The sequence below is a fragment of the Sus scrofa genome, chromosome 6 (genome assembly GCF_054392235.1).
Source record: "Sus scrofa isolate SSC_HxYL_T2T_F1_AM1 chromosome 6, Sscrofa_HxYL_maternal_Yorkshire_Landrace_v2.0, whole genome shotgun sequence".
Lineage (NCBI taxonomy): Eukaryota > Metazoa > Chordata > Mammalia > Artiodactyla > Suidae > Sus > Sus scrofa.
In genome coordinates, this window is record NC_139388.1 from 102,245,463 (window position 1) to 102,271,858 (window position 26,396).

At 43.8% G+C, this 26,396-nt stretch overlaps 1 protein-coding gene and 2 long non-coding RNA genes across 23 annotated transcripts in view; 2 read left to right on the plus strand and 1 right to left on the minus strand.

Annotated features, from left to right (window-relative positions):
* Positions 1–26,396, plus strand: part of PIEZO2 (piezo type mechanosensitive ion channel component 2) — a 303,672-nt gene that overhangs the window by 128,254 nt on the left and 149,022 nt on the right. For 18 of the 21 annotated variants that reach the window (XR_014807528.1, XR_014807530.1, XR_014807531.1 and 15 more), the window contains exon 4: positions 13,915–13,957. Coding sequence is in view for 15 of the 21 variants with exons in the window: in XM_084964032.1 (XP_084820158.1) it covers positions 13,915–13,957 (43 nt within the window). In the remaining 6 variants the exon portion in view is untranslated. Of the gene's footprint in view, positions 1–2,303; positions 2,716–13,914; positions 13,958–26,396 lie in introns of those variants that run through there. The other 3 variants (XM_084964044.1, XM_084964046.1, XM_084964045.1) reach the window with 3 other exon arrangements.
* LOC146402713 (uncharacterized) lies at positions 3,209–8,554 on the plus strand. The gene is made up of 2 exons (XR_014807609.1): positions 3,209–7,440; positions 7,485–8,554. It is a non-coding gene; the product is annotated as an uncharacterized LOC146402713 (long non-coding RNA).
* On the minus strand, positions 17,703–25,946 carry LOC146402714 (uncharacterized). The gene is made up of 2 exons (XR_014807604.1): positions 22,641–25,946; positions 17,703–20,398 (listed from the first exon to the last, which is right to left on the minus strand). It is a non-coding gene; the product is annotated as an uncharacterized LOC146402714 (long non-coding RNA).

A 26,396-nucleotide genomic window follows, 5' to 3' on the forward strand; every position in this document is an offset into this window, starting at 1 on the left:
AGAGTTATAACTTTCTTGTCATCCACATGTAGAGAGAACTTCAAAAAGAAGCAGTAAATCAGACCATGGATCCCATCCACTGGTTGAGTCACTCCACCTGTTTGATTGAGTCGGGGGGTGAGTGCTCAACAAACACCACCAGGACCTCCCCACCCCACCCCACCCCCAGCTAAGGAATGACGAGAACTTGTAAAAGCCAGATCTTCTCTTGGCAAACATGCACACTGTACCTCTCCCCACATTTACCAAATATGTCCACCGCCATTAAACACCATGGAAGAGCTTTACAAATCCATGGGTGGGACCAGCAGCCTCTGTTCAGAGGGCTGGGTGCAGACCAGACCAAGATAGGGCCCTGGCACTCACTCCCTCAATCTGCCAAGGAGCCACCTCTTCCCAGACCCTCGGAGGGAGGTGAGACAAGACTGGGGGGGTCCTGTTCTGACTTGTATCTTTCTGGAAATGGCCCGCAAATGTGAAACTTTTGAAATGCAAAATTATGGTTTACATTGTAAGCAGTTAGAGCTGTTCCTTCTTTTGTGCAAACTCTCCAGCCGTCCTCAACGATACAGGAAAAGGTATAGGAATCCGGTCAGAAGCATTCAGAATTTCTTTGTGCCTGGGGCGATTCTGCACCATCGCTTCAGTAAAGACAGCATGGAGGGGGTGTCCCCACTCACAGAGACCAGGTGTCAGCATCCCCTGTGAGCCTTTCAGTCCCCATCACACTGTCTTCTGGTTTCTTCTGTGGAGCTCCCTGTTTCAGCTCCATCACATGAGCAAGAGTATTCTCCACGGCTCTGCCGCACACTGCAGCCGTGGTGACACTGGAAGTGTTTACATGCTGACTGAAGTGTGCGTACCTTGCAGAGCAGCTGGGAGGCTGCAGTCGGCCAGAGCCTTGGCAGACTTTTGTAAATCTTCCCGAGTCAGCACCTAAGACAAACCGAGAATCTTTTCCCCCTCTTTCTGTTAATGCATTCGAATTAAACCATTAAACCGGGACGAAGGTGAAGTGGTAACAGTTTCGCACAAATAGAAAAGAGCTGTGTTTACCTCTGAGATGGGACCAGACATGTGTTATTCTGCACCTTCCATCCCAAGAGCTTCACAGCCTGTTTGAAAGCGTTCCTGCCCTTTGAGTTACAACCTGGGAAGACACACGTTGGCTGTGACAGCGGGATGCTCCAAGGAAAGTGGCCACAAATCTCTGTAGGTCACCAAGAATGAGGGTATCTCTTGGCTATTGTGATTCTGGCTCCACGGACCAGGCTGTGATGGCTTTAGGACCAGGACCCACTGGCTGAATCATCTGTTCTCTGTTCATCACCTGTGCTCATTTACACTTCTCATTGTTTATTTATCGTGCTCATGCATGAGGCTTGGTTTAAGAACATGGGATTAAAGAAATAAAACTGGCACGTGTGAAACAGAGGCATCAGGATACAGGGGACCAAGTGGGCATGGCTATCTCGTCCCCAGAGGCGTCACCGCAGCAACTGTCCTGGGCCCCTTCCTGGCAGCCTGGACCTCGGCTTCTCTTGCCTTGAGGCTGCTGTCTGTGGCCACATGCTCTGAAAACTGTCCTGTGTCGCCCCGTATCCCTGAACCAGAACCGCCCATCCTTCTCTGCTTTATGGACTTGCCATTTTACTTCCAAGTCCTTCTCTCCCTTTTGGACAAATGGAAACACTGATGCTTAGTTCAAAGCCCGAGGCCTGGGGAGATCCTGTCCCCTGTCCTAACCATCCCTGTGGGAGCCCCGCTTCTGCAGGAGGTCACCTTTACAGGGGCTTCAGGGCCTCTGGTTCTGCTAGGGGGTAGGACATCGTGATGAAGGAAGAGCTTCTGAAGTCTGAATTCCCCCAGACTAAATACATTAATCCATGTATAAGCTCTCCCTGGGGTTGGTTGCCTGCCAAGGTCATAAACATTTTATTCCCCTAAAGATGCAGGTTTTACATCTCCAATTTGACCTAAAGCAGAAGAAGGATACAGTGAAGCAAAGGCAGCCTGCTGGAGTTATCAGCACCCAGACAAGCTTCTGTCTGCGGCAATGTGTCCGCCTGGACTCCAGGCACAGAGAAAGAGGGGGTGTCCAAGAGAGCTTTTCCCTTCCTGTCAGGTACCTCTAAATACCTCATGTTTGAAAATACTATATAGAGACTTTTTGAAAGTCTGGTATTTGCTGCATCTTTTAAAAGCATATTGATGGCTTTTCAACGGCTTCAGATTTCAAGCTCAGGGATTCTACTCTGTGCCAGGAGATTAGTCAGACATTCTTATATGTGCCTGTAATGTTCACAGTATTTATCAGTAAAAAGCATGATTCTGAAGAAAAGGTTTGGCTGCCCCAGACCTGTTACATCAGCCTCTCTCCGTGGCTGCAGGAGGGGCAGCATACAGCTCCCCTGGGCGTCTCCCTGTCTGACCAAGGTCAGGTTCTGTGTGGAGAGCTGAGTTTCCCTAGGATGCTCTTTGAGGCCAAGAACTTGAGCTTCTAAAGAGTCTTTGTCCAAAATGGCAAAGAAAAGACAGTCCTGATTTCTGAGAGGATGGGAGGTGAGTCAGGTGACAACAGGGGAAGCGTGACCAGGTCTCAGGCAAGAACAAGAATGCTCAGAAGAGATGCCCAGGAAGCATGCGGCTGCCTCCCTCCAGGGTGTGTCACCAGCACAAATGCAGGCCTGAAGCTCTGGTGCCCACAACTGCCTGGTGAGCACAATAGCAGCATGTTTATCTTTCCTCTTCAAAGGAGCAAAGTGGCTGAGGGCTTTGCTGTCAGTCTGCACAGGGACTCAGCTGTGCCTAGTACTACTGAGGGGGAAATGGGCTAGTTCAAGAGGGTTTCCAGTCATTGATTTCTGGGGACCTGAGTGGTCAGCTTCCGGGTCCCCGCTGAGCACCTTTGCCTGATGCCCTCGTCTTCCTGCTGCAACAGGGATATCTCAGACTTGGTGGCGTTCATCTTTGCAGGCTGGTTCCAGAGAGAGGATGGGGTATTTGCTGAAAATGTGGTTAACAGCCTGTACTCCATCTTTTTCATGACATCTTGCTTTCAGTCTGCTTCATTTTCAACTGTCTATTTTCTTCCTAAAAGCAGAGCATTAGAGAGAAAATGCATAGCTTTGCATCGTAGGGATGCCTAGCTGAGGCTTCTACCTACTTGGGTTCATCATAACACAGCTTTTCTCTCTAGCTGATGCATCGGGCCTGGATTTCAAAGCCTGCTATTTTAGTTTCCATCTTCTGCCTGATGGAACCCAGCCTTGACCATCAGCAGAAGCTCACCCGCCACGTCCCCCACCCAGGTGCTCTGGGAAGCTTGTAACAACCAGACCTCCAAGGAAAACCACCTGCTCTGTAGTAGTTACCTGTTTCCTCTCATGGCTGATTCCCAGCTCTAGATGTGCAGTCGGGAAGAGGCCCTGAGCTGCTGCAGCCACCCAGCATGCCCGCTGCCCAGGTGCCAGGCAGACACCCGCAACCTTCTGCCTCCTGCCTCGGCTGCCATGGGAGGCACTAGTTCCAGTTCCTTTCTCAGTACAGGTCTCTTCCCGGGTGCACACCGAGCCAGGGAACAAGGCTGGGAGGTGCATGCTGGGTTCTGAAGTGCAGAAATTCACATTCCCTTAGGTGCCTCGGCTGACGTAGACCAAGCGAAGGTCAGCCCTCAGACTGCACCGCATCACCCACGTGAGCGTGGCTCAAGGTCAAAGCTCAAAACATGTCAGAATTTCACTCTCCTATAAATCCTTCATTTTAACTTTCATCTCCCTAACCACTTTCCTCTTTGTTTTCTCTGCATGAAGTGTATGTGTGTGGTTCCTGATGATCTTTTTTTTTTTTTTTAATTCCTGATTATCTTAGTCGCTTCTCCCCAGTAACTGTAAGAGCCATGTCCATTGCTCTGTTCCCACAGCTAGTGTGTATTAGGGCTTAATAAACCTTTACTGAATAAATCGAGTGAATACTTTATCTGTTTTCATGGATGTTATTAAATTACAAATCCATTTTCTTTCCAGCGTGTTAACCCAAAGATAATACCTGGCATTTAAGAGCAAGAGAATGACAGTAGTTAGAGAATGAATCCTTTAGATACATGCCATCTTCCTAGGAGCAAGATGATCATGAAATCAAAAATTCTGGCGCTCCCTTGTGGCTTAGCAGGTTAAGTATCTGACGTCATTGCTGTAGCTCTGGTCACTGCTGTGGTGCAGGCTTGATTCCTGGCCCAGGAATTTCTGTACGCCACAGGTGCTGCCAAAAATTTTTTTTAATGTGTGGCAGCTGGGGAGATTATATTTTCTGTATACATTTAATATGTTATATCAGGGTATGGTTTTATCAATTGTATTAGAAATGAAGAACAACAAACCACCTGGCCCCCGTGAAATAACTAGGGGTTGCAGGCTTCTTTCTGAACGTTTGTTTTGACCCACATTCAGGGGAGACAGAAACTAAGCTGTGATTGCAAGTTTAAACTAAATATGCTTCATGAGTTTTTCTTTCTCATAAAATTCTATCAAAATGCACCCCAGGGTCGATTTAATTTCTGCAAGTGACCCTCACCCTTTGGTGCACACTTCTGGTGATGGAGCATGTGTAGTTAGTGTGAAGGAACTGTGAGGCCCTAAGAGATACTCGAAGGAGCTTAAGAGTGACGTCCTTGTCCTATGCACTGGGCACCTGACTCTGAGATATCTGCTTATGTTCTAGAAGTACTGCAAGTGAGGAGACCGAGATAATTCCATTTTATTCCTCCTCTCAAAGAATAGAGCTGCATTTTCCTTGGAGAAAAGACAGCTGTTTGTTAATACACCTTGTTGGCCAACCTGTGTTTCATTGTTTCTGCCTTCCCGTGTGTGTGTGTGTGTGTGTGTGTGTGTGTGTGTGTGTGTGTGTGTGTGTGGCCTCCATCTGGGGACACTACTCTTTTGGCTTTTGCAGAAATGACAGGGTCCCAGACCTATGATTCATGTTCTCATGGGTATTTTTAAGGGGCAACCTCACAAACACCAATCTGAATACTTATACTAAGCTTGAGTTGTTTTTGAAGGGCTTAGTTTAAATTAATGAAGTTATTTATGGATTTAACCTAAACATGCATTCTACACCCTTCCCCTAAGATAATTTTAGGGGCGTTCTGGAAAACATACACACACGTGTGCATGCGTGCCCAACGCAGACACAAATACACATGCATGCATAGGCAAACGTAAATACACACACAAACTCTTACTGTCAGAGTGTCCTGAGAGGTGGCCCAGGTGTGGAGAGGTATTGGAGGCAGGGAGGGTGGGAGAAGAAGAGATGATGATATGATGATAATGCTGATGATGCTGATGGGAGCAAAAGAGAAAGGCACCCTCTGCACAGAAGGTGCAGGTGCCCGCTTTCTGTCTTGTATGAACCTTGTGTTTCTGAACTGGGGGAAATACCGAGGGAAAGGAACAGAACATACTTTGATCTCCTTTAAGGCTGGCTGGTTTGGTTACGGTGGGAGACATATGCATAGAACCTACAAGTTGAGTTTCACAGTTCAGTCCAGTTAACCTACCTGTGAGAGTTTCCCTGAGATCCCTGAAAACAGATTCACTCTGTGTGTGATGCTCTTCCTGTGCGTCCACAACTATTTCAGTGGGAAGTTGGACGAAGTGTCACAGACTTGGAAATCAGATCTAATATAAGCCAGAAATTTTTTAGCCACTAATTATGTTTAAAAATCCATTCTTTGATAAGGGAGTTAATGATTTAGGATACACATATCATTTTAGGGCATTTTGAAAAATAATTTTTCAAAAGAAAATCCTTGAAGTTGTTGTCACATCTTCCACTCATGGAAGAGGGTGTTGCATGTTTGTGAACAGGCTGGAATATTTATGAGTAGGCTTGTCCTGGTCTCTACAAAGAGTGAAAAGTGGTCATGAGTGTTTTCAGACTGACTGGTCGTCTTAGATAATAGCACAGAATTATGGTCATTTAAGCATTATGCTCATGCTCACCTAAGACCTCCTAGAGTTAAGATATATGGATATTAAAGGATTCATGAAGTTCCAAGAATTAAACTTAGTATTTGTTCTCACTTATCAGGATGACCAAAAAACAAACAAAAAACCCAAAAAGCTTAAATGATAGGAATCAATTAATAATGTGAACATTCATCAGTTCTAGTCAGGAAAATATATAATTATGTATTGAAACTTTTAACCGAAAGGTCAAATGTATTTGCTGCAGGGTTCCCATTGTGGCTGCATGGGTTAAGAACCCAACATGGTGTCTTTGAGTATACAGGTTTGATCCCTGGCCTTGCTCAGTGGGTTAAGGACCTGGCATGCCACAAGCTGCTGCATGAGTTGCAGATGTGGCTCAAATCTGGGGTTGCTGTGGCTGTGGAGCAGGCTGGAAGCTGCAGCTCCTATTCAACCCCTAGCCCAGGAACTTCCATATGACGTGGGTGCCACCCTAAAAAAGAAAAAAATGTATATGCTGCAGAAAAGCCACAATTTGAGATTATTAACCTTAATATATAAAGTGTTTTAACAAATCAATAAGACAAAAGACAAGCATCTAATAGGAAAATGGGCAATAGGCATAAACATGCAATACACAAGAGAAAATACTAAAATTGCATGCAAATGTAAGAACATTTGTTTAATTTAATTTATAATTGTGAAAATATAAGTTCAAATAAAATGTCTTACAAAGGATAAAAGGATTCGTAAGATTGAATTCCATCAAGCATATGTATTTGAATAAAATTTAATATAGATATGATATATCACAATACAATTGTTCTACTTCTAGGAGTTTATCTTAAAGTAATAACTGAATAAATGTTCAAAGACGTATGTAAAAGGTGTTCAAACATTATTATATATAATAAAAATCTAGATGTAGTTTATGTGGTATGAGTAAGGAACTTGCATTTTTATTAAATTATGTAATATTCTCTGTGCATTAAAATGATTACAGGTTCATGTTTATTGCCATGGAAAGAATTACATTATATATTACTAAGTGATTAGTGTGATCTAGATACTACTGTTCAGAGCAGAGAATAATGAACATTACAAGACAAGAGTATTAGGAAGAGGTGAAAATGATGTTTTAAAAATAAATAAACCATTTAATATGAAAAGTATTATTTGAAGGATGGTAAATAATTTTTACTTATCTTTTACAGTTTCTTTTAATCCATTATATCATTATGATAAATCCAGATTTATCATTATAAATCTCATCTTGGAATTAGGACTCAGAAAATTTTGCAAATCTCACGATTTCACCCAAAATGCAGAAATTGCTCATTGTCTAGAAAAACTGCATTACTTTGATACACATCATTCATAAGTGCAGCCATTTCTGGGGTTTAATAGAGTTCTGCTCTAATTCAACACAAGAGCATCTTAATACTTGCAAAGTGAAATATCACTACTAGTCAATTGAGAAGATTTTTTCTCTTAAAATTTCACATTATGGAGTTCCCGTCGTGGCTCAGTGGAAATGAATCTGACTAGGAACCATGAGATTGTGGGTTCAATCCCCGGCCTCACTCAGTGAGTTAAAGATCCGAAGTTGCCATGAGCTGTGGTGTAGGTTGCAGATGTGGCTTGAATCTGGCATTGCTGTGGCTGTGGTGTAGGCCGGCAGCTACAGCTCTGATTAGACCCCTAGCCTGGGAACCTCCATATGCCGCAGGTGTGACCCTAAAAAGACAAAAGAAAAAAAAAATTTCACATTATGTTCAACATTCAATGTGTGGTAAAATCTTAACTCTTTCATTGGATATGAAAATCTTTTCCTTTAAAGCACTGAAAATAATGTAAATGAAGCTTCTACCAGAAAACCCACAAGCAACCTGGTATTTACAAAAATTATGTAAATGAAGCTTCTACCAGAAAATCCACAACCAACCCTGGTATTTCAATGTTTCATCACCAATTTCTTGCCAGGTCCATATTCAGCTGCCTGGCAGCCCCTATGATATATGAAAATGATTTCATTTTTATAGGAGTATGCTGGCAAAAATCTACCACTTTCATGAATTATTAGTCCTTTTCTGCTAATTATTTTGAAAAAAGCAGAAGTGCAGGTACAAGTTCAAGCAGCTCTTAACGTCTGGGACATACTTCGTATAAAATTGTTAATTTGGGAGAAAAAAAATCTGTGCTTCATTTGACCACCAATTTTCCAACTGAATTATGAAACTTTTAGGAAAAAACAGGTTACTTTTTTGGTATTAGAAATTGAGCAACAAGTTGATTTTTCAAAAATGATCAGAAAAAGTATTCAATGAAGAAACATAACAAAGTGAGTAACCAATTTACAACATAGAGATTTTTGCATTTTCAATAACATTTATGAAAAAATAAAATTACAAATTGGATGAGAGCTGTGGAAAACCCCTTACTGTTATAAAGGCCCCAGAGTAATTGGTCTAACAAAAAAAAAAGAAAAATCAGACGACTAGAGGCAGGGCTGGGAGAGCTCAGATGTCTGGTTTCAAGCAACAGGCAAAGCCCTGTGGTTTTAAACCACTACTACAGAAAAATTAGAAGAAATAAAATAATCAGCCCTGCTCCATCCTGAACCAGGTACGTCTCTTTGTGTGTTTGTACAGACAGAGCTCCTGCTGGGCGTAGGGAGTGTTTAACAAAATTACCGCAGGAGAAGCTGGAAGGTTCCAGACGAACGGTGGTGTGAGGAGGAGTTTGATGGAACATAATGTCTGCTATGGGCACTTGGTGCTTCTCCAGTTAATAATCAGACACATGAAACTTTGTGGAGCTAGAAAGGTTTTTTTTGAATCCCATATTATAATCAGATCAGGGCAAGAGACAAATGATAAGAAGGAGGGACAAGGACAGGACCCCATGGAGGACAGAGCAGTTAGGGGAGGAGTTGATGAGAGCACTGGCTCTGGAGTCCTGAGTCCCCCACCCCTCGGCTTATCACCTGAAAGGGGGGACAATAATAGTACTAACTACAGATTTACATTAGCTGATAGATATGAGGCTGGCATCTGGTAAGCGTGTGAATGTAACCTGGATTTTTATTGGAATATAGTTGATTTAGAATGTGTGAGTTGAGGTGTAGAGCAAAGTTATACATACATATGTGTATGTATATATATTTATATATGTGTGTGTATATATAGTCTCTCTCTATATATATTCTTTTTCAGAATCTTTTCCATTATGGCTTATTAAAAGATTGAATATAATTGTCTGTGCTATATTGTAGGCAGACCTGTGTTGATTATTTTATTTGTAGCAGTGTGTATGTGTTAATCCCCAACTCCTAGTTTATCTTTCCTGCTACCTTTCCTCTTTGGTAACCATAAGTTTGTTTTCAATGTCTGTGAGTCTCTTTCTGTTTTGTAAATAAGTTCATTTGTATCATTTGTTAGATTCCACGTAGAAGTGATATCATATTTGTCTTTCTCTTTCTGACTGACTTCACTTAGAATGATAATCTCTAGTTGCATCCATGTTGTTTCGAATGGCATTATTTCATTCTTTTTTATGGCTGAGTAGTATTCCATTGTATTTATGTGCCACATCTTCTGCATACGTTCCTCTGTTGATGGGCACGTAAGTTGCTTCCATGTCTTGGCTAAGCTGATTTTACTGCTATGTTAATTTGGGGAGAACATCCACTCTCTTGATTTAAAATCTGGTTTTAAAAGCCTAGAATTTCTTCAAATGTTTTCATCCCCAGCTAAAATTTGGATGCTCAAGGCATTGTTAAAATCTTATTTTCATTGTTTATATTTAGTGCCCTTTGAGATACGCATGTTAGACTTGAAATTAGATTTTCAACACTGGAGAGCTGAAATCTGGTAAAAGCTGTGTGAGGGGAAAGAGGGGTGCTGAGCGGCAGGAAGTCAGGAGAGAGGGGAGGGGGCTGCTGATGGCACCCCAAGGCCTGTTCCCAGCCGTTCCTGGTGCCCCTGTCTCCTTGCCACTCATGTTATAAGAGGAACAGTCTGTGATTTCCTGGTTCAGGTTTCACCTCTGTCATTGGTGCCATCAAGGGCAGTTTTTCTAATGAAGGAAGTCGGGCAGAGAAAGACAAATGTCATATGACCTCACTGATATGTACTATCTAAAAAAATAATGATGCAAATGAGCTTATTAACAAAACAGAAAATAGACCCACATAGAAAACAAAGCTATGGTTACCAAAGGGACGGAGGATAAATTAAGAGTCTGGAATTAACAGATACATACTACTGTCTATAAAATAGATAAACAACAAAGACCTACTGTATGGCATGGAACTATGCTCAATATTTTATGATACACTATAAGGGAAAAAGAATCTGGAAGATTTTATATATATATATATATATATGTATATATACACACACACACACACACATATATATATACACACACACACACCAATGTATCTATATCTATATTTATATCTATATAAATAGATAATTTGCTATATACCTGAAACTAATACAACATTGTAAATCAACTGTATTTCAATTTAAAAAATTGGAAGAATTGCAATGTATCATCTCTAACTACTTCATCTAAGATTGGAAAGGAACAATCCCTCTTGTGAATTGTATCCATTTTTCTATAGTCTGCATTTTCCTTTCTGTTATTGTTGCTGTCCTATGCTTTCACCTGAAGAATGTAACATGTTCTAAACGTCTCCATATTATAAATCTCATTTTGAAAGTGTTGAATCAAGGAAGTCTGCCAGTGACTTTGTTTTCTCTGCTTTTCTCTCCGTGTTGAACTGCTCTGGCAGAGGGAATAATATTACCTTACTCTGTAAAACATGGTGAATGGCTTTAGAAGAATTCCCCAGCAGCTGAATAATGGGCTGCCAAAAATGTTCTTGGTGCCAAAGGATCTGGATATGTCTGTTCCATTTATTGTGTGTTTCTCCTTCCTTCGTGACTAAGTGCTCACAAAAGACATGAAAACTCAAGCCCCTGGGGCATGTGATATTCAAAGGCAGAAAGCACATTTTAGCATATTCAGCCCCCTACCTAACATATTAAGATGGTTAGTAGCAAGCAGTGATGTGTGCCTGTGGCGGGTAAGATGCTCAGATTACTCATTAAGTTGATTTCCAGTGATGGAAGGAAGTTGTGTGCCGTCTCCATTGTGCTTGGTTGAGCATCTTAGTAATGTTTATTTTAAGGGGTGCTGGAAGTCTTGCCCCCAACCCTCTGATCTTATTTCTGTCCTTTAGGAAAATGTTTATTTTTCTAAAAAATATGAAGATGGAACCCATTTCTTAATTAAAACCTCATGTATTAAGAACCTGCCAGTGCAGTAGAACAAAGTCATTGGATTTTATTATCTTCATTTTATCTCAATAATAGGTTGAGTCTATTCAAAAGAAGGCTTTTCTTAACATTTTGCTTCAAAAATCAATTTAGGAGTATACTGAGAAGATGGGGGTGGGTGGGTGGCAATGTACAAAAGTTTAAAAGTGCTTGGTTTCTCAATGAGAGCAGGATGGTTATGAAGAATAGCATCTATACTCCTCACCACCCACTCCCATCCCGACCCTCCCGCAGGTCTGAGCCCAGCCTGTCTGGTCTCACTCAGCAAGAGGCTCTTGATCTTTCCTGCTTCTCCTCTGGGCCAGGCTGCTGCCAGCTGTCCTGGAATTCATCATGGTTCTCAATCCAGGTTATGTGTTCCTGGCCGGTGTCTTCATTGCTAGCATCTCAGGGCACAGGACCATCTCCCAAGAATTCCCAAGGTGGGGATTCTCACTTCTTTTCCATGTGACTCAGGACAGATGACATTCATAGGCGGCCCACTCCCCTGGGCCAGGGGCCATGGGAAATTCCTGGGCTGGCTAACGAAAATTCCATGTCTTTGACTCCAGCTCAGCAAAGTGTGTTGGAATTTAATTGGCTAAGAGTAACTTCACCCAAGGAGAAGAACCTGAGTCTGCTTTAAATCTGCGTGTGTAATTCAGATCCAAAACTTAGTCCTTTATTATTTGTAGCAAGTACTTAAGTGCTCCATTGTAACCAAGTAGTATGAATCCAAGTCCCTTTGGGAAATACCACATCATGCTCCCTTGGGGTGAGCTTCGTGCTCAGAGAATGTCCAGGAAACCACTCTGTATAGTATCTTGTCTTTCCATAAAATTGATAATGCCTGGGAGACACTGAGCGGGCGCCTGAGAATAAAGCCCTTAGGGCAGGGTTCTCAAGCAAGATGTGTACATGCCAGCCTAGTTTACTGTGACTTGAAGAGAGGAAGCGGGGTTGCTTTTTAGCTGCCTCTGGAGACCAGGGCTGGATTTACCACTTCCTGTTTGCAGGACGTAATTGTACGGAAAGGTTGTGATTAGCCACTGTGATTAGTAAGCGAATAGTGCACAACAGAGCTCCTGGATTTAGGGTCAGGAGGCGGGCAGTGGCATTAAAGTGTAACTGGTACTGAAATCAAGATGTTGTCGCCACTGACAGAGCATCAGGAAAATGTAAAAATGAGGTTTAGCAGGAACTCTTATTAACTCTCACATGGTGATCCTTTGTACAACAATGCGAATGAATATACTTAACACTGTTGAACTGTACACGTAGTTAAGAGCGTCATTTTTATTCTAGGTGGCTTTTTCTTTTTGAAGTATAGTTGATCTACAGTATTGTGTTAATTTCACAGGTACTGCGTAGGGATTCTTTTTTTTCTGATTATATTCCATTATGGGTTATTACAAGATATTGACAGTAATTACCTATCCAACACAGTAAATCCTGTTGCTTATTTATTTTATGTACAGTAGTTTGTATCTTTTTATCCCATACTCCCAATTTGTGCTCCCCCCCACCACCCTGCTGCCTTTGGTAGCCTTCAGTTTGTTTTCTATGTCTGTGAGTCTGTTTCTGTGTTGTGTATACATTCATTTGTATTACTTTTTAAGTCTCATGCATTGGTGATATTATACAGTATTTCTCTTTCTCTCTCTGACATATTTCACTGAGTGTAATAGTTTCTGGGTGCATCCATATTGTTGCAGATGGCATTATTTTATTCTTTTTATGGCTGAGTAATAGTCCATTGGCGTTAATACTGCATCCTCTTAAACCAGTTGTCTGTTAACGGACATTTACATGGTTTCCACGTCTTGGCTGTTGTAAATAATGCACACGTGCAGAATGTTTATCAACATGGTCTTTGATAAAAAAGAGCACTTTTCCTTACAGAAAGTATTCAGCAAATGATTATAGAATATAATGTAGGGAAAAATTATTACATGGAGAAATTGTAGAAAGTCTTTTTTATACCCAGCCGTTCTTCTGTGGATTTGGATAAGTTACTCTTCAAATCATATCACTGAAAAGAGCATGTTTTTGCATTTGGGAGACTTCTGATTAACACATTTAGCTTTAAAAAAAAAAAAAATGTTACTCCTGTGTTTCCATAGTGGAGAGGTAAAGCCATTGTGTAAAATGAGCTAGGTTTTCAGAATGCCCCTAGCTTTCCAAGCTCCACACGAAGTTAAAAGTTGAATTTTGGAGAGTACAACTTACAGTATGTTGTTTCATTATTTTTAACAGCTAACTTCAATTTATTATTATTATTTTTAAATTGTGTTGAAATATAGTTGATTTATGTTTCATTGTTTTTAACAGGAGAGTATTAACTTATTTTTCTGCCCAGACACATGTTGATGTTTAGAGAATGATTTGAGTGACCAGAGGAGGGGGTGGGCATTGTCATGCCACAAGGTGTGTGCTCTTACCTGGGCTGTCCTCTGAAAGGCCATCTGGGGACTGGAGCTGGGATTGGTGCATTTGAGGGAAGGCAGACATCCCACTTAAATGTCCAACCAAGTCTCTACCAGGCTGTGCAAAAACAGGACAAAACTAGCAGAACCCTTGGTGTCCATTAATTATGTCCCTTCCTTCCATTATAGGTTCAACCTGGGAAAAGACATTCCGACAGATCGGCTTTGAAAGGTAAGCAGGGATTAATTCCTTATAACCTGTTTGATTCAGGTGATTCACTGATAATGCATTGGTGTCTTCCCACCACTACTTCAATAACTGTGCCCTTGAGTAAGTCTTTTTTTTTTTTTTTTTTTAGGGCCACACCGAAGGCATATGGAAGTTCCCAGGCTAGGGGTCAAATCAGAGCTATAGCCGTCAGCCTCCACCACAGCCACGGCAACATGGGATCCAAGCCGCATCTGTGACCTACACCACAGCTCACGGCAATGCCGGATCCTTAACCCACTGAGCGAGGCCAGGGATCGAACCCGCAACCTCATGCTTCCTAGTCAGATTCATTTCTGCTGCACCACGACAGGAACTTGCCATCATTTTTTTTTTTAACCTCACTTCCCTTGTAAAGTAAACCTTTGCTTTACCCCGTCCTTGCCTGCACACAGAGTGGAAATGAAGATTATATGCAGCAATTTATGTGAAAAATGCTTCTTAAACTGAAAAAACATGAAAGGTAAGTTACAGAATTAGAGCTTTACAGGAAACAGAGTTCACTGTCTTTTTCTTCTGCACATCCTATGTTATATTTAGCTCAACAAGTTTAGTGCGCAGAAATTTATATTGATATTTCCCATTTATTAAAATTGTCTGGTCTTATTAGGTCAAAGTAAAAGGCTGAGATCATCCATTCTTAGCCAAAGGCACCTCTACATGATCATCTCCCCCAAAGAAAAAAAACTGCACTCATTATAACATCAGAAAATGTGGTAGTAGGGTCAATATACACCTAATGGCAGCATATGGAGCATTTAGCATCTTACAGTCAACTTGCAATGTCAATAACAGCTATGGAAAGAGAGAGAAGTAATTTTCCTCCTTTTTTTTTTGCTCTAAAGGTAGATTTTTGACTAATTCTTTTCATCATATTGAAAATGTGTTTTTATGTGTATTGATTAAGCTGGCAGAGTGCTTAGAGCATCTGAAAGAAGTAATAAAACACCTTAAAATGCCTTAGTTCTCCAGGAGCAAGTGAGAACAGCTAGTTCATTAGCAGGCTCACTGTGACAGCGTTTCCAGTACCATTTTTAATTGATTCATAAGTTTATTTATTTCTCTCCACCCACTTCCATCCCATCAGCACCATCACTTCAAATCTCTTGGTCACCCCTCAAGGGTACTAGGGGAGGTTGGCTTGGGATGGGCAGATCTCATGGACCAACTTAAAACAGAGACTGGAAGGTCCCATGTGCCTTCACTGCATGTGAAATCTTTCCCCAAATCATCTTTCTCTTGATTCTTCGTTTGAGTTATGAAAGAGTTCATGGATGACCAGCGGGGGGAGCATAGCGAATTGAACTTCACCTGTTGCCCAGCTGCAGGGAAACTTGGCTATGCTTGCTTTGTCCATTTGAGGGTGGCAGGGGAGAGGAGAGGGAGGAAATATTTTAAAGATAATCTCAGATATTATATTATTATATCTCTGAAAAATGGGTGTTTTCTTCCAGAATCATAATACCTCACTCATACCAAATACAAATACCAGTAAGCCCTTAGCAGCATGTAATACCCTGTCAGTGTTTACTTATCCTGATCATCTCAAACATGTTGTCATACAGAGACTGGTTTGAATCCGCATGCTTCTAAAGCTCACACGTTCCATTTTAATTTTTTTCAGTTTTAAAACAATTTTTAAAGTTTGTTTTTGTTTGTTTGTTTCTTTCTTTCTTTTTTTGTCTTTTTGCCTTTTTCTAGGGCCGCTCCCACGGCTTATGGAGGTTCCAGGCTAGGGGTCCAACTGGAGCCGTAGCCACCGGCCTACGCCAGAGCCACAGCAATGCCAGATCCGAGCCGAGTCTGCAACCTACACCACGGCTCACGGCAACGCGGATCCTCAACCCACTGAGCAAGCCAGGGATCGAACCTGCAACCTCATGCTTCCTAGTCATATTTGTTAACCACCTTACCACGACAGGAACTCCTAAAGCTTTTTTTACCGACTTATACTTATTATACAGTATTAGTTATACAGTATGTCATGTTACTGTTGTATGTTATGTTACTAATACATATATTGTATGTATTAGTTATGTTACACTTAACATACAGTATTAGTTTCAGGTGTACAGCATAGTGCTTTGATGTTTTTGACATCAGGAAATGGTCACCATTGTATGACCAGTTCCCACAGTCACCACACATTCTGCTCTGTTGTCACTTCTAAAGCCTCTGCATTGGGAGGGGAACCCCGATTCCCTCCTAGCTTCGTTTGGTTTCTCTGCACATCACTGACTTTTGAGGAAAGCAGCTCAGTGTCTTGTAGAACAGCCCTCTTGTCTGGTCATGTGTGTGGCATTGTTTAGCTTGTCATTCTCCCCCCGTTTCATGTGAACGCACGTTGCTCCCTTTTGGGCAATAGGGACGGGTTCATGTTGACCTCTTGTCCTTCGACACAGGCCCCCTGGTCTCATAGAGATTCTGTGCTTCTAGCGTAGCTAGACTTGGACCTGGTCAGCCATGCCTCCCGGGGGTGGACGTGTAGGCTGTTTCTAGTCCTTGGCTCTTACAAAAATATGTTGTCATGAATAACCTCGTGCACACTTGTGTTTTTGCCAGAAATCCTAAGGCTAATTCCCAAGTACAATCAAAGAGTAAATTTTAATGGAATTTTGCTAAGCATTGCCAAGTTTCCCTCCCTAAAATTTTGGCAATTTGCATCCCCACTAACAGTGGATGAGAGGAATTATTTCCCCAGAGCCTCGCCAACAGAAGACGCTGTCAAACTTGAGGGTTTTTGCCAGGCTGATAGGTGAGATGATGTCTCAGTGTCCTTTATTTTGTGTTTATCCTGAGTCATTTTTCCGTAGAGGAAAGAACAGGCTGAGATTCTTTGCTGTCTCCTAAGTGAGGCTCTCTGGGCAAGAGCTTCTAAGATGGTGAAGGATTCATTGATCTGCAGGATTCGGCAAGTGCAACGTTTTCTTCCTACTTTCTGTGGCTTTACCCTTTTGCTTAGTTGAATAACAATTTAATGAGAATAGCTGCTGTGTGCCAGGCCCTGTGTTACATCATTTCCAGTCCATTCAACAACCCCACAGACCAGGGACTGGCAAACTTTTGCCACAAAGTGCAGCTAGGCCACATTTCAGGTTCTTTAGGTGGTAGGTACAGTTTCTGTTGTAGCAGAAAGTAGCCACAGACAAGGAGCATGGCTGTGTTCCAATAAAACTTTGTTGACAAAAGCAGGACATGGCTGCTGGCCATCGCTTGTGACCCACACCATAGACTGTGGTCCCCATCTCACAGGAAAAGAAACCGAAAACCAGAAGTCCCTGTCCAGAGAGTCATTGACCTGCTTCAAGTGAAGGTCTGCCTATCTCCAGAAACTGAGACTGCTACAGCAACCACTCTGAATGCTTAAATATAGCCTTCTTTGGTTTTGCGGTGTTTTATTTTTCCTATCTCTGGGGACATAGTCTTAAGTCACAAGTCTTATCAGCTGCTCTGATTTTATGACTATTTTGAAGAAAGCCAGACAGTAAAATGTCCATATGATAAGGCCGCTCTAAAATGGGGATGCTTCCAAATAGATATCCAAATAAAACTATTATTAAGGAATACGTGCTATACTGTGTTTTTGAACTGTCGTCTCAGCTTGATGATCATCTCTATTTGCAGATGTTATCTTAAGATGCCACCCCCTGTTCCCCCACATCGTCCGTGTTTTCTCATTTAAGGGTGGGGTTGTCTCTGCCTTTTGCATTGAGTGTCTTAAAATACAGGGCAGATAATTGATCTTCGGGACTATGGCGCATTGACAGTTGCAAAGACTGTGTCAACAGTGCCGTTCAGTATGGCTTTGCTCCTTGTCTTCTTGAGTTTTGCCTCATCCTTTTCTTAAAGAGGCTTCCAATTATATCCTAAATGAAGCCCTCTGGCTCTTTAGAGTCCGTGTAAGGTGTATCGATCCTTCCAGCACTATGTCCTTTGAAGCTTGCCCATCAGTCTGTTTGCTAGCAGAGTATTTTAAAGCAGTCACATTAAAAAAAAAAAAAAAAAAAAAAAAAAGGCGACTGAGTCAGCTAACCCTCGATGCTTTCTCCAAGAAAAAGAAGGCAAAGACGTCCTGTGCTGTACATTTTGTAACTGAAGGAAAGGCTTAGTGATCTGGCCTGCCTGCCCTCCCTGCCCTCCTTACAGTAACACTTGCCATGAGGTGGTGTGCAACCCTTTCCTTCTGGAAACTGGGTCATTTTACACACTGTCTCGGGATAACTGCACATTGTTACAGTTTCTATGGCTGGATTCATGATAATATGTTTACCCTGCAAACCTTTGCCCTCTGTGGGTACTATCAGTGTATTTGGGGACTTCATCCAAAGAGTGTCTGTGACATAGGAAAGATATAGGTTCCTGTAACTTTGGTTCCAAGCCTGATACTCTTTCCATTCCTGGCCCTCATGTATTGCCATCTACCAGAAAGAAAAAGGCTTGGTTGCTTTGTTTTGGTTTTTATTATGGAGGAAAAAAATCTGTGCCTAACATTTAAGTTTCAATCAGAAAGCTCACCTTTCCCTGCAGGTTTTGTAAGTTCTTGATGATAAATATTTCTAAATCACCGTCCCTTGTTCATCTAGGTTAGGGTGATACAGGTGGGCATGGCTCTGTAAATCCACTGCTAGACAAAAGTACCAGCCAGGAAATGGCCCCGATTCTCTATGGCTTCTTACAAATGTTTCTTTCTCCCTCGTACAACATCTGATGGGGAGCCAGACAAGCTCAGGGGGCAGCTTGCCTCTGCACAGTGCGTCCCTGTTTGGCTTTAGTCTGTGACACTTCTGTCCCCACGTGGTGTTCCTGAGTTTGCTTAAGCAGGAAGCAGAGCTTGGGGAATTGTACCTGGAAATGGTGTCCGTCACTGCAACTCACAGTTTATGGCCCAAAGCGAGTCACCTTGCTGATTTCAGGGCAAGGAGCGTCTCCCTCTGCCACGTGTGCAGGAGGGGACAAGTGAAGCCACCAGAAAACTCTAGTTGTGCCCATCACAGAAAACCCTGAACAAGGTCTGCCCGGGGTCCTCTCCTTTCTAGGCTCCAGTTTGCATTGGAGAAAAAAAATATTTCGGCGAGTAAATAGGCTTGTGCACAGTAACTTGTCAACAGAAATACAGTTCCTGCTCTCTGGGAACTCTTATTGCTGCCCCTTTAAAAGTCTCTTCTCCTGATTTCTCACCCTTTTTACTTAAAAAGCAAGGCCCTTATTCTTAAGAAATCTCTGTAATCAGCGCAGGGCCTCAGATGACATTATTATTAACCATATTGTACATGATTTTATTTGATGCTCTACTTGGATTGTGGAATGAAGTATCTGGCCTGTTCAAAGAATATTTTAAAATATAGATCGCCCTGAAAGCAGCCTGCTATGATGGAACACAGTTATGCCTAGGATTTTCTTCCCAGTATAGACATAATTCAAAAGGCGTGGCTTTTAGGGGTTTGGCAGGCAGCCTCCCCCTGTTTTTGGCTTCCCCACCCCATCTTCAAGTTGTAGACAGCATTGCTTTTGTGTGCCCTTTCCTGACGGCTTCCTCTCAGGATCCCACCTCTTTCTCATCCCTCTGTGATGGTACTGGGTATATGGTCCTGCAGCTGTTCTGTGTTTCTTCTGCTTTGAGACATGAAGGATGGGTCCATCTCGGTATCCGGGCGCTCTGCCTGACACGGGCTGCCTAAGCAGACTTTTGGTGCCTTCTTGATGAGTCCCTGATGAGGAAGCGCACAGGCAGAAGGTGGGGCCCCAGGATCTCTTTCTAGCACATTGCAGTGTCGGAGAACAGGACAGCCTGCAGCTCGAGCTGGCTTAGCCCTGAGAGCTGAGGGTGGCTTGATTCTCTGTCCCTGGAAACAGTTACCTAATTCCCTGACCTTCCTGAGTCTCTTCTCCATCTGCAGAGTCTCCTGCTCTGAGAAGCGAGGGGACCCTGTGCACGGATAGGGTCCTCATGGAACGCTCCTTGAGGCCAGGGCCATATCTGTCTGGTTCACTGAGGCATCTTGCACCTGATCGCCCAGGTGAGCAAAGTGAAAGCTTGGACAATGGCAGACACACATGAGGACACAGAATCAGGGAGGCTTAGCAGAGGCTTAACATGTCACTGCGCCGTGTTTTGCTGGCTTCTCCCCATTCCTGCTTGTGGTCCCTTCAGGACATGGTAGCTCTTGGTACCTGACCCCTACCTCCTCCCAGAACCTTCCCCTCACCCCACAGGCTTCCTCTTCTGTCTCCACCACCTCCTGTCTCTGAGGACAAAGCCACCAGACGTGTTCATGATCTTGTGTGTATTCTGTGTCTTATTCTAGATGCATGCCTCTGAGAGTAGGATGTATGTCTTACCATTTTATTTTATTTTATTTTATTTTATTTTTGTCTTTTGTCTTTTGTTGTTGTTGTTGTTGCTATCTCTTGGGCCGCTTCCGCGGCATATGGAGGTTCCCAGGCTAGGGGTTGAATCGGAGCTGTAGCCACCAGCCTACGCCAGAGCCACAGCAACGCGGGATCCAAGCCGCGTCTGCAACCTACACCACAGCTCACAGCAACGCCGGATCGTTAACCCACTGAGCAAGGGCAGGGACCGAACCCGCGACCTCATGGTTCCTAGTCGGATTCGTTAACCACTGCGCCACGACGGGAACTCCTGTCTTACCATTTTATAACCGCTGATGCCAGCAGCCCAGGGATTGTCAAATAATTGGCATTTAACAAATGCTTGATAAACAAACAGCCTTTTCAATAACTGTTAGTGTGTTATTTCTATGGTGGCCTCCCCCTGCCCTTCTCAATTCATTTTAATTTCTACTGGCCTTTTCTTTTGGAGAATGAACCGATTCCTTGGGAAATTTAAGGCCAATTTAAAATTCTTTATTATCCCCCAGCTTGATGTATGATTCATTAACTATGAAGTTGAGATTATGCTGTTTCTTTAGGTCATGTTTTGTGAAGTATGGAGAAATAATGAAAAGGTTGGCTCCGAGGATTTTTTCCCCCCAGGATGGTTTTATGATGTGCTTTTCTACTTGAAAACCTACATCAATGAAATGAGATGGTTAAGTGAAATTAGTTGTGATAGAACAAAGATATTAATTTCTATACTTACCGCTGTATTTTTCTGAAATTTTTAAGATCATAAGTCTGTATGATAAAAAAGATAATTTGAATATCTATTCATTTAGATCAAGACAGGCATTGCTTTCTGTTACTTCTCTGAGAAGCACATAGAAAGGAAAAAAGACATTAAGTTCAAATCACACCATTCCTGTAATCTCGTGATCTATGGAGTTAAACCAAGGAAGTCGTACTTGGGTTATAGGTATTTGTTGTTGTTCTTGGCGCTTTTGCATATAGAGGTATATACAATGCATGTCTTACAATGAAAAGATTTAGCCTGTAGTTGTGTTAGCTTCCTGGAAAATGAACTTCTAAGTTATTTGATTTTTTTCAGACCGTATATAAATATTCCTGGAAACTTTAGCAAGCTGAAAATTATGATATAAAAATTTTATCCAAGTAATCTATATTCAGGAAATGACTAAAGGAAAAGGATGTTTCTGTGTTTTGGTGTTTAAAATTAAGCCAAATGGATTTACTTATTCATTTACTTGAATGTTTTCAAACCTCCCTTGTGTGTCCGCACTTGGGCTAGAGTTGACCATGACAGGAAGTCACTCAGGTTTGTTCAAATCTCTCATACCCTGGCCTCGCTGTCTGGTAAGTGCCCAGCTCGTCTGATCTCTGGAGTCCTCAGCTCTCTAGAATGGGATTCCACTGGCTCATGCACCTGACAACCTCACATCTCAGTGACTTACAAGATCAAAGGTTTACTGTTCACTAATCTCAGATGTCAGCTGCAAAGGTTGGGAACACACTGCGGCTCTTCTCCAAGTGCCTCCTGCTTTTGGATCCAGCCCAAACCAGGCCTCCACCTGGTGGATGCCTTTCTCGTGGACATTGCTGTGGCTCTTAGAGCATATGCTCAGGTGGGACTCAGGCCACTTCCGTCCCTTTCAGCTGCCTGAACAGGTCATAGGAGTGGACAGGAGTGGTGACGCCACGGTCCTAGGCAGAGAGCTCACTCTCCCTGCAAAGATGCCCAGCAGTCTCAGGAGGATACAGGATGTGCCCTCTTGTTATAGGGAAGGAGAGGGTCCAGCTGGCAGAAGTTATAGCATCTGTCAGTCCATCTTCATTCCACAAGTGAGCAAGTAAAACCAGAATAGTTAAGTATGTCTCTTGAGATCACACCGCTAGTGAGGGTCAGAGGCAGGATGAGAAGTCGGGTTTCTCTGACTCTGCTCTGTCCTTTCACACCCTCCACACCAACCTGATGATGCGGCGTGTCCACAAGGGTGTGCTGTGCCCACATTATTGTAACTACCGGACGCTGGCGGCAAGGGGACTGGGAGATGTGGCCTGGTCTGATAGAAAATACGAATATGCAGGAGTTCCCGTCTTGGTGAAGTGGTTCACGAATCCGACTAGGAACCATGAGGTTGCGGGTTTGATCCCTGGCCTTGCTCAGTGGGTTAAGGATCCAGTGTTGTCGTGAGCTGTGGTGTAGTTCACAGATATGGCTTGGATCCCGAGTTGCTGTGGTTCTGGAGTAGGCCGGTGGCTACAGCTCAGATTCTACCCCTAGCCTGGGAACCTCCATATGCCGCAGGTGTGGCCCTAGAAAAGCCACAAAAAAAGAAAAAGAAAAAGAAAAAAGAAAATACCAATATGCAAACAGAAAGCAAGACAAAGTGAGTCAGATGCTGCCATTTGCTGCCATCATTTGGAGGAGTTTTTCAGCACCTACTGTATACCAGGTCCTATATAATGACAGATGGACAGAGGTGGAGGACAGCAGGGGTGGGTCAGTGTGTATGTGAGGGTGGACTTGAGATGGGGCCTGGCTACCCAATCCAGAAGAAGCTTGGCCTTGGGGGCTACCAGGCAGGGTTTTGGAGGATGGTTACCTTGGAGACCCTCCATCGGAGGTTAGAGATGGAACCTGAGGCATAGATGATCATGGAAATTAAACTGAGGACGGTGAAAAACACATCAGGAAGCACCTTGCAGAAAAGAAGTGTGGTCCTTACCTGAGAGTGTGGGGAGCTTTTGAAGGGTGTAACACCTGGGGCATATATTAGATGTGCTTCTGGAACATCCTGTGGGTAGCATTTCAGACCAGAGGATGCTGTGGATGAGCCAGGAGCCCCTTTTGAAAGCTCTGGCAGGAGTTCTGGAGGGCGATTACCAATGTCTGAATGAGGCAGTGACAGCTGGGTATGAGAGGAGGTGAGCCAAGAGTTCCAGGAAGTCCAGGCTGAAATGACAGCTTGGTGTATGCAGTGTGTGGCTGAACCCACCTGCAGCACTGTCTCCCCTGTGAGTGCCTGCAGCCCTCGATTCTTACCAGCGGTTTTCTCCTGCCCTCCACGCTTCGCTCTGGCCCAGGCAGTGTAGCCCAGAGTTCCTTCCAGTTCTGGAGGCTGGAGTCCGAGATCAAGGCACCAGCAGACTCGGTGTCTGATGAGGGATCGCATCCTGATTCACAGAAGGCCGACTGGTCACACTGCCTCATCTGGCAGCAAAAGCAGGAGAGCTCCCTGCAGTCCCTCTTATTAGGGCACTAATCCCATTTGTGGGGGGTGCCACTCTCATGACCTAGTCACCTCCCAAATCCCCACCTTTTAATACTGTCGCATTGGGGATTGAGACTTCAGCATTTGAGTTCTGAGAGGACACAAAGTTTCAGTCTATAACAGTGCCACAATTCCCAAACAATCGAAGAAGTTACATCTTACATCCAAGTGATATCCTATAGTCAGTTTCATTAAAGTTTTCTCATGCAGTTGGTCAAATTTTCTATTTTCTTTGATCTGTCAAAATATATTGGGTATACTTGAAACACCAAGTAGAAGCCACAGATTAACATATGTATTTGTGTGTATGTCTGTGTGTGTGTGTGTGTCTGTGTCTGTGTGTAAGTGTGTATGTGTGTATGAGTGTATATGTGTGTGTGCATATGTTCTTGTGTGTATATAACAAAAGTAGGCGATACACATTTCCTAAGCTGCTGAGGGCTTTACCTTGGACTTTGGCTTCCAACTTGGAAAGTAACCTTTTTTTATTCAAGCATAGTGACATCATCTAATAAGTATTTGTTGAACAGATCTATTTTTCTTCTAGAAAAAGAGATGTAATCGTTCATCCTCTTTCCTTCAAAATATGGCTGGAAGAAAAGATCCTCTGATTTGTAATCTCTGTCTGCACTATGTCAGGTCCCTAGGACTAATAGAAACCATCGCTGAATGAGCGATAAAGATCAGGTCCTGCGGAGACGGAGGACATTCTTGAACTGAAACCCCGGATTCCCCTGTGGTAACGCTGGCACCTTGCTCTATACAGAATGAGAGGTACCAGAGGAACGTGTTAGGTTTCAATGATGACAGGAGTGCGTGAACTGTGTCATCGATCACTGAGAGGTTCAAGTCCTGGTGCAGCCCGCAGGATGCATAATAGGAAATTCATGCTGTTTGATAATGGAGGTACAAGTTGGATGTTGAGTCTGTAGAATAGAATGTTTTGGACAACTGCGCTAACAGATACTCACAAGCATGGGTTCAGATTTCTTCTTTGCTCGGCATCGTGAGTCTGAAATTAGCCCTTTCACAGCTCTGACTGCTATAAACCATCCTACCCATACTCAGCCAAACACCTAAGCTTGGGACCAAGACATGACTGCCTGGATAAAGCGACAGTTTGTATTAGGCATATTTCGCAGGAACTGTTTGGGTTTTCCATCCGAGTCCTTGGTGATACATCAGCCACGATGAACAAAGTGGAAACAATTCCTTCTGGCTCTTCTTTTTCCCAATCAGTCTCTCCATGCCCACAGCCACACAGACCTCTGTCCTGACACAGAGTCTTTGAAGTAGCAGTCTCAGGGTCACACACTTTCTGGAGCCTGTGGGTTTCATTCACACAGGTGACGGGTAAATGAAGACTCAGGGGGCTAGGTGACCTCTTTGCACAGGGCCGAGGGGCAATAAGTCTCTCAGCCTGTGAGGCCTGTTCTCCTTCTCTTTGTTGAGCTCTGCAGACGTCATGAGTGTCTGATTATATGTTGGGTGCAATCCTATTACCCAGTTTACTGCCTCCCTTGGGGCTGAAGGGACATGAGAAGCAGTGGTGGGGCAGGACCCCAAGCTTCCCGTATAATTAATCCCTTTCTCCCTCCCTCCACCCCCTTGGCTCTCTCCTGCATGGTCCTGACTTGCCCAGGAGACCCCTTCTTCCCCGTGAGCTACCTGATGCCCGCCCCCTCCTCGCTGCACCCTCCCTGAGGTCACTACCGAGGTTTGGGCTGCCTCCCTCTTCCCTGGGATTGTGAAGTGGCCTGGGTTCCACAGAGCAGATGGAAACACCGCTCCCTAAACAAGCAGCTCGGGGACCACAAGAAAAAGTGGAACTGCTCTAAGGATGCTCACAGGGGTGTCACTGACGCACCTGCCACACGTGAAGTCACTGTTACCTGGTCACCATGAGTGATGGGTGGGTTTGAGATCTTTGCTCTGACCGGTGAAGTACAGTCACTCAGGGATTCACACGGATGAGCAACTTCCCTCCAGGAGTCAGTGTAGTTTCCTGAAGTGCTGGTGTCTTGGATCGGGGCACTGATGGATATGCCCTGTGGTGTGCAGGGCACAGGGCCTTGTCCTTGGAACTTGGAACTGAGTGCTGTGTGGACTCCAGCTTGTCCCTGAAAACAGTCAAGTAAGTTCCTGAAAGTCCACGATGGCCAGCTTAGGAGGCTGTCCCATCTGCCTCTTCTCTGCCTCTGGGACTCCTGGGCCAGGTGACTAAGTGGTTAATGTCTGTCCCCACGCTGCTCCCCCCACCACCCTGGGAAGACTGCGAAGTTTCAGAGTTGTCCACACATGGCCTGAGTTACTCTTAGGGAACCCACAAACCAACACGACCCAAACCACAGGAACAAACAAAAAGCCCACCCCCTCTGTTTCTGGGCCTGGGGTCAGAGGATGTGCGGTCACCTGTGGGGGCCACTGGGGTATGTTTCCTGCTGGGACCACCCAGGTCAGGCCCAGGTGGCCACTCCCACTCAGGCCGGGATGCTGCCCATCGTTTGACCAACAGCATCCCGGGCCTGGCTCTGTGCTTGGCTCTGGTGAGGGATGGCAACACCTGTCAAGGTCCTGGGCTCTCTCTGCCAGACGAGACGAGCGGGGGAGCCCCAGCTGCTGCTCACACGTGCTCTCGGGACCTACAGCCGCTGAGCCTGGATGGGGGCAGAAACCAGGTGGAGGCTTGGGCCAAACTCTCTTCTCTTTTACGGGACTTCCTGTCCAGGAGGAGGGAGGTGACTACGGAATCCACACACATAGGACACGAAAAC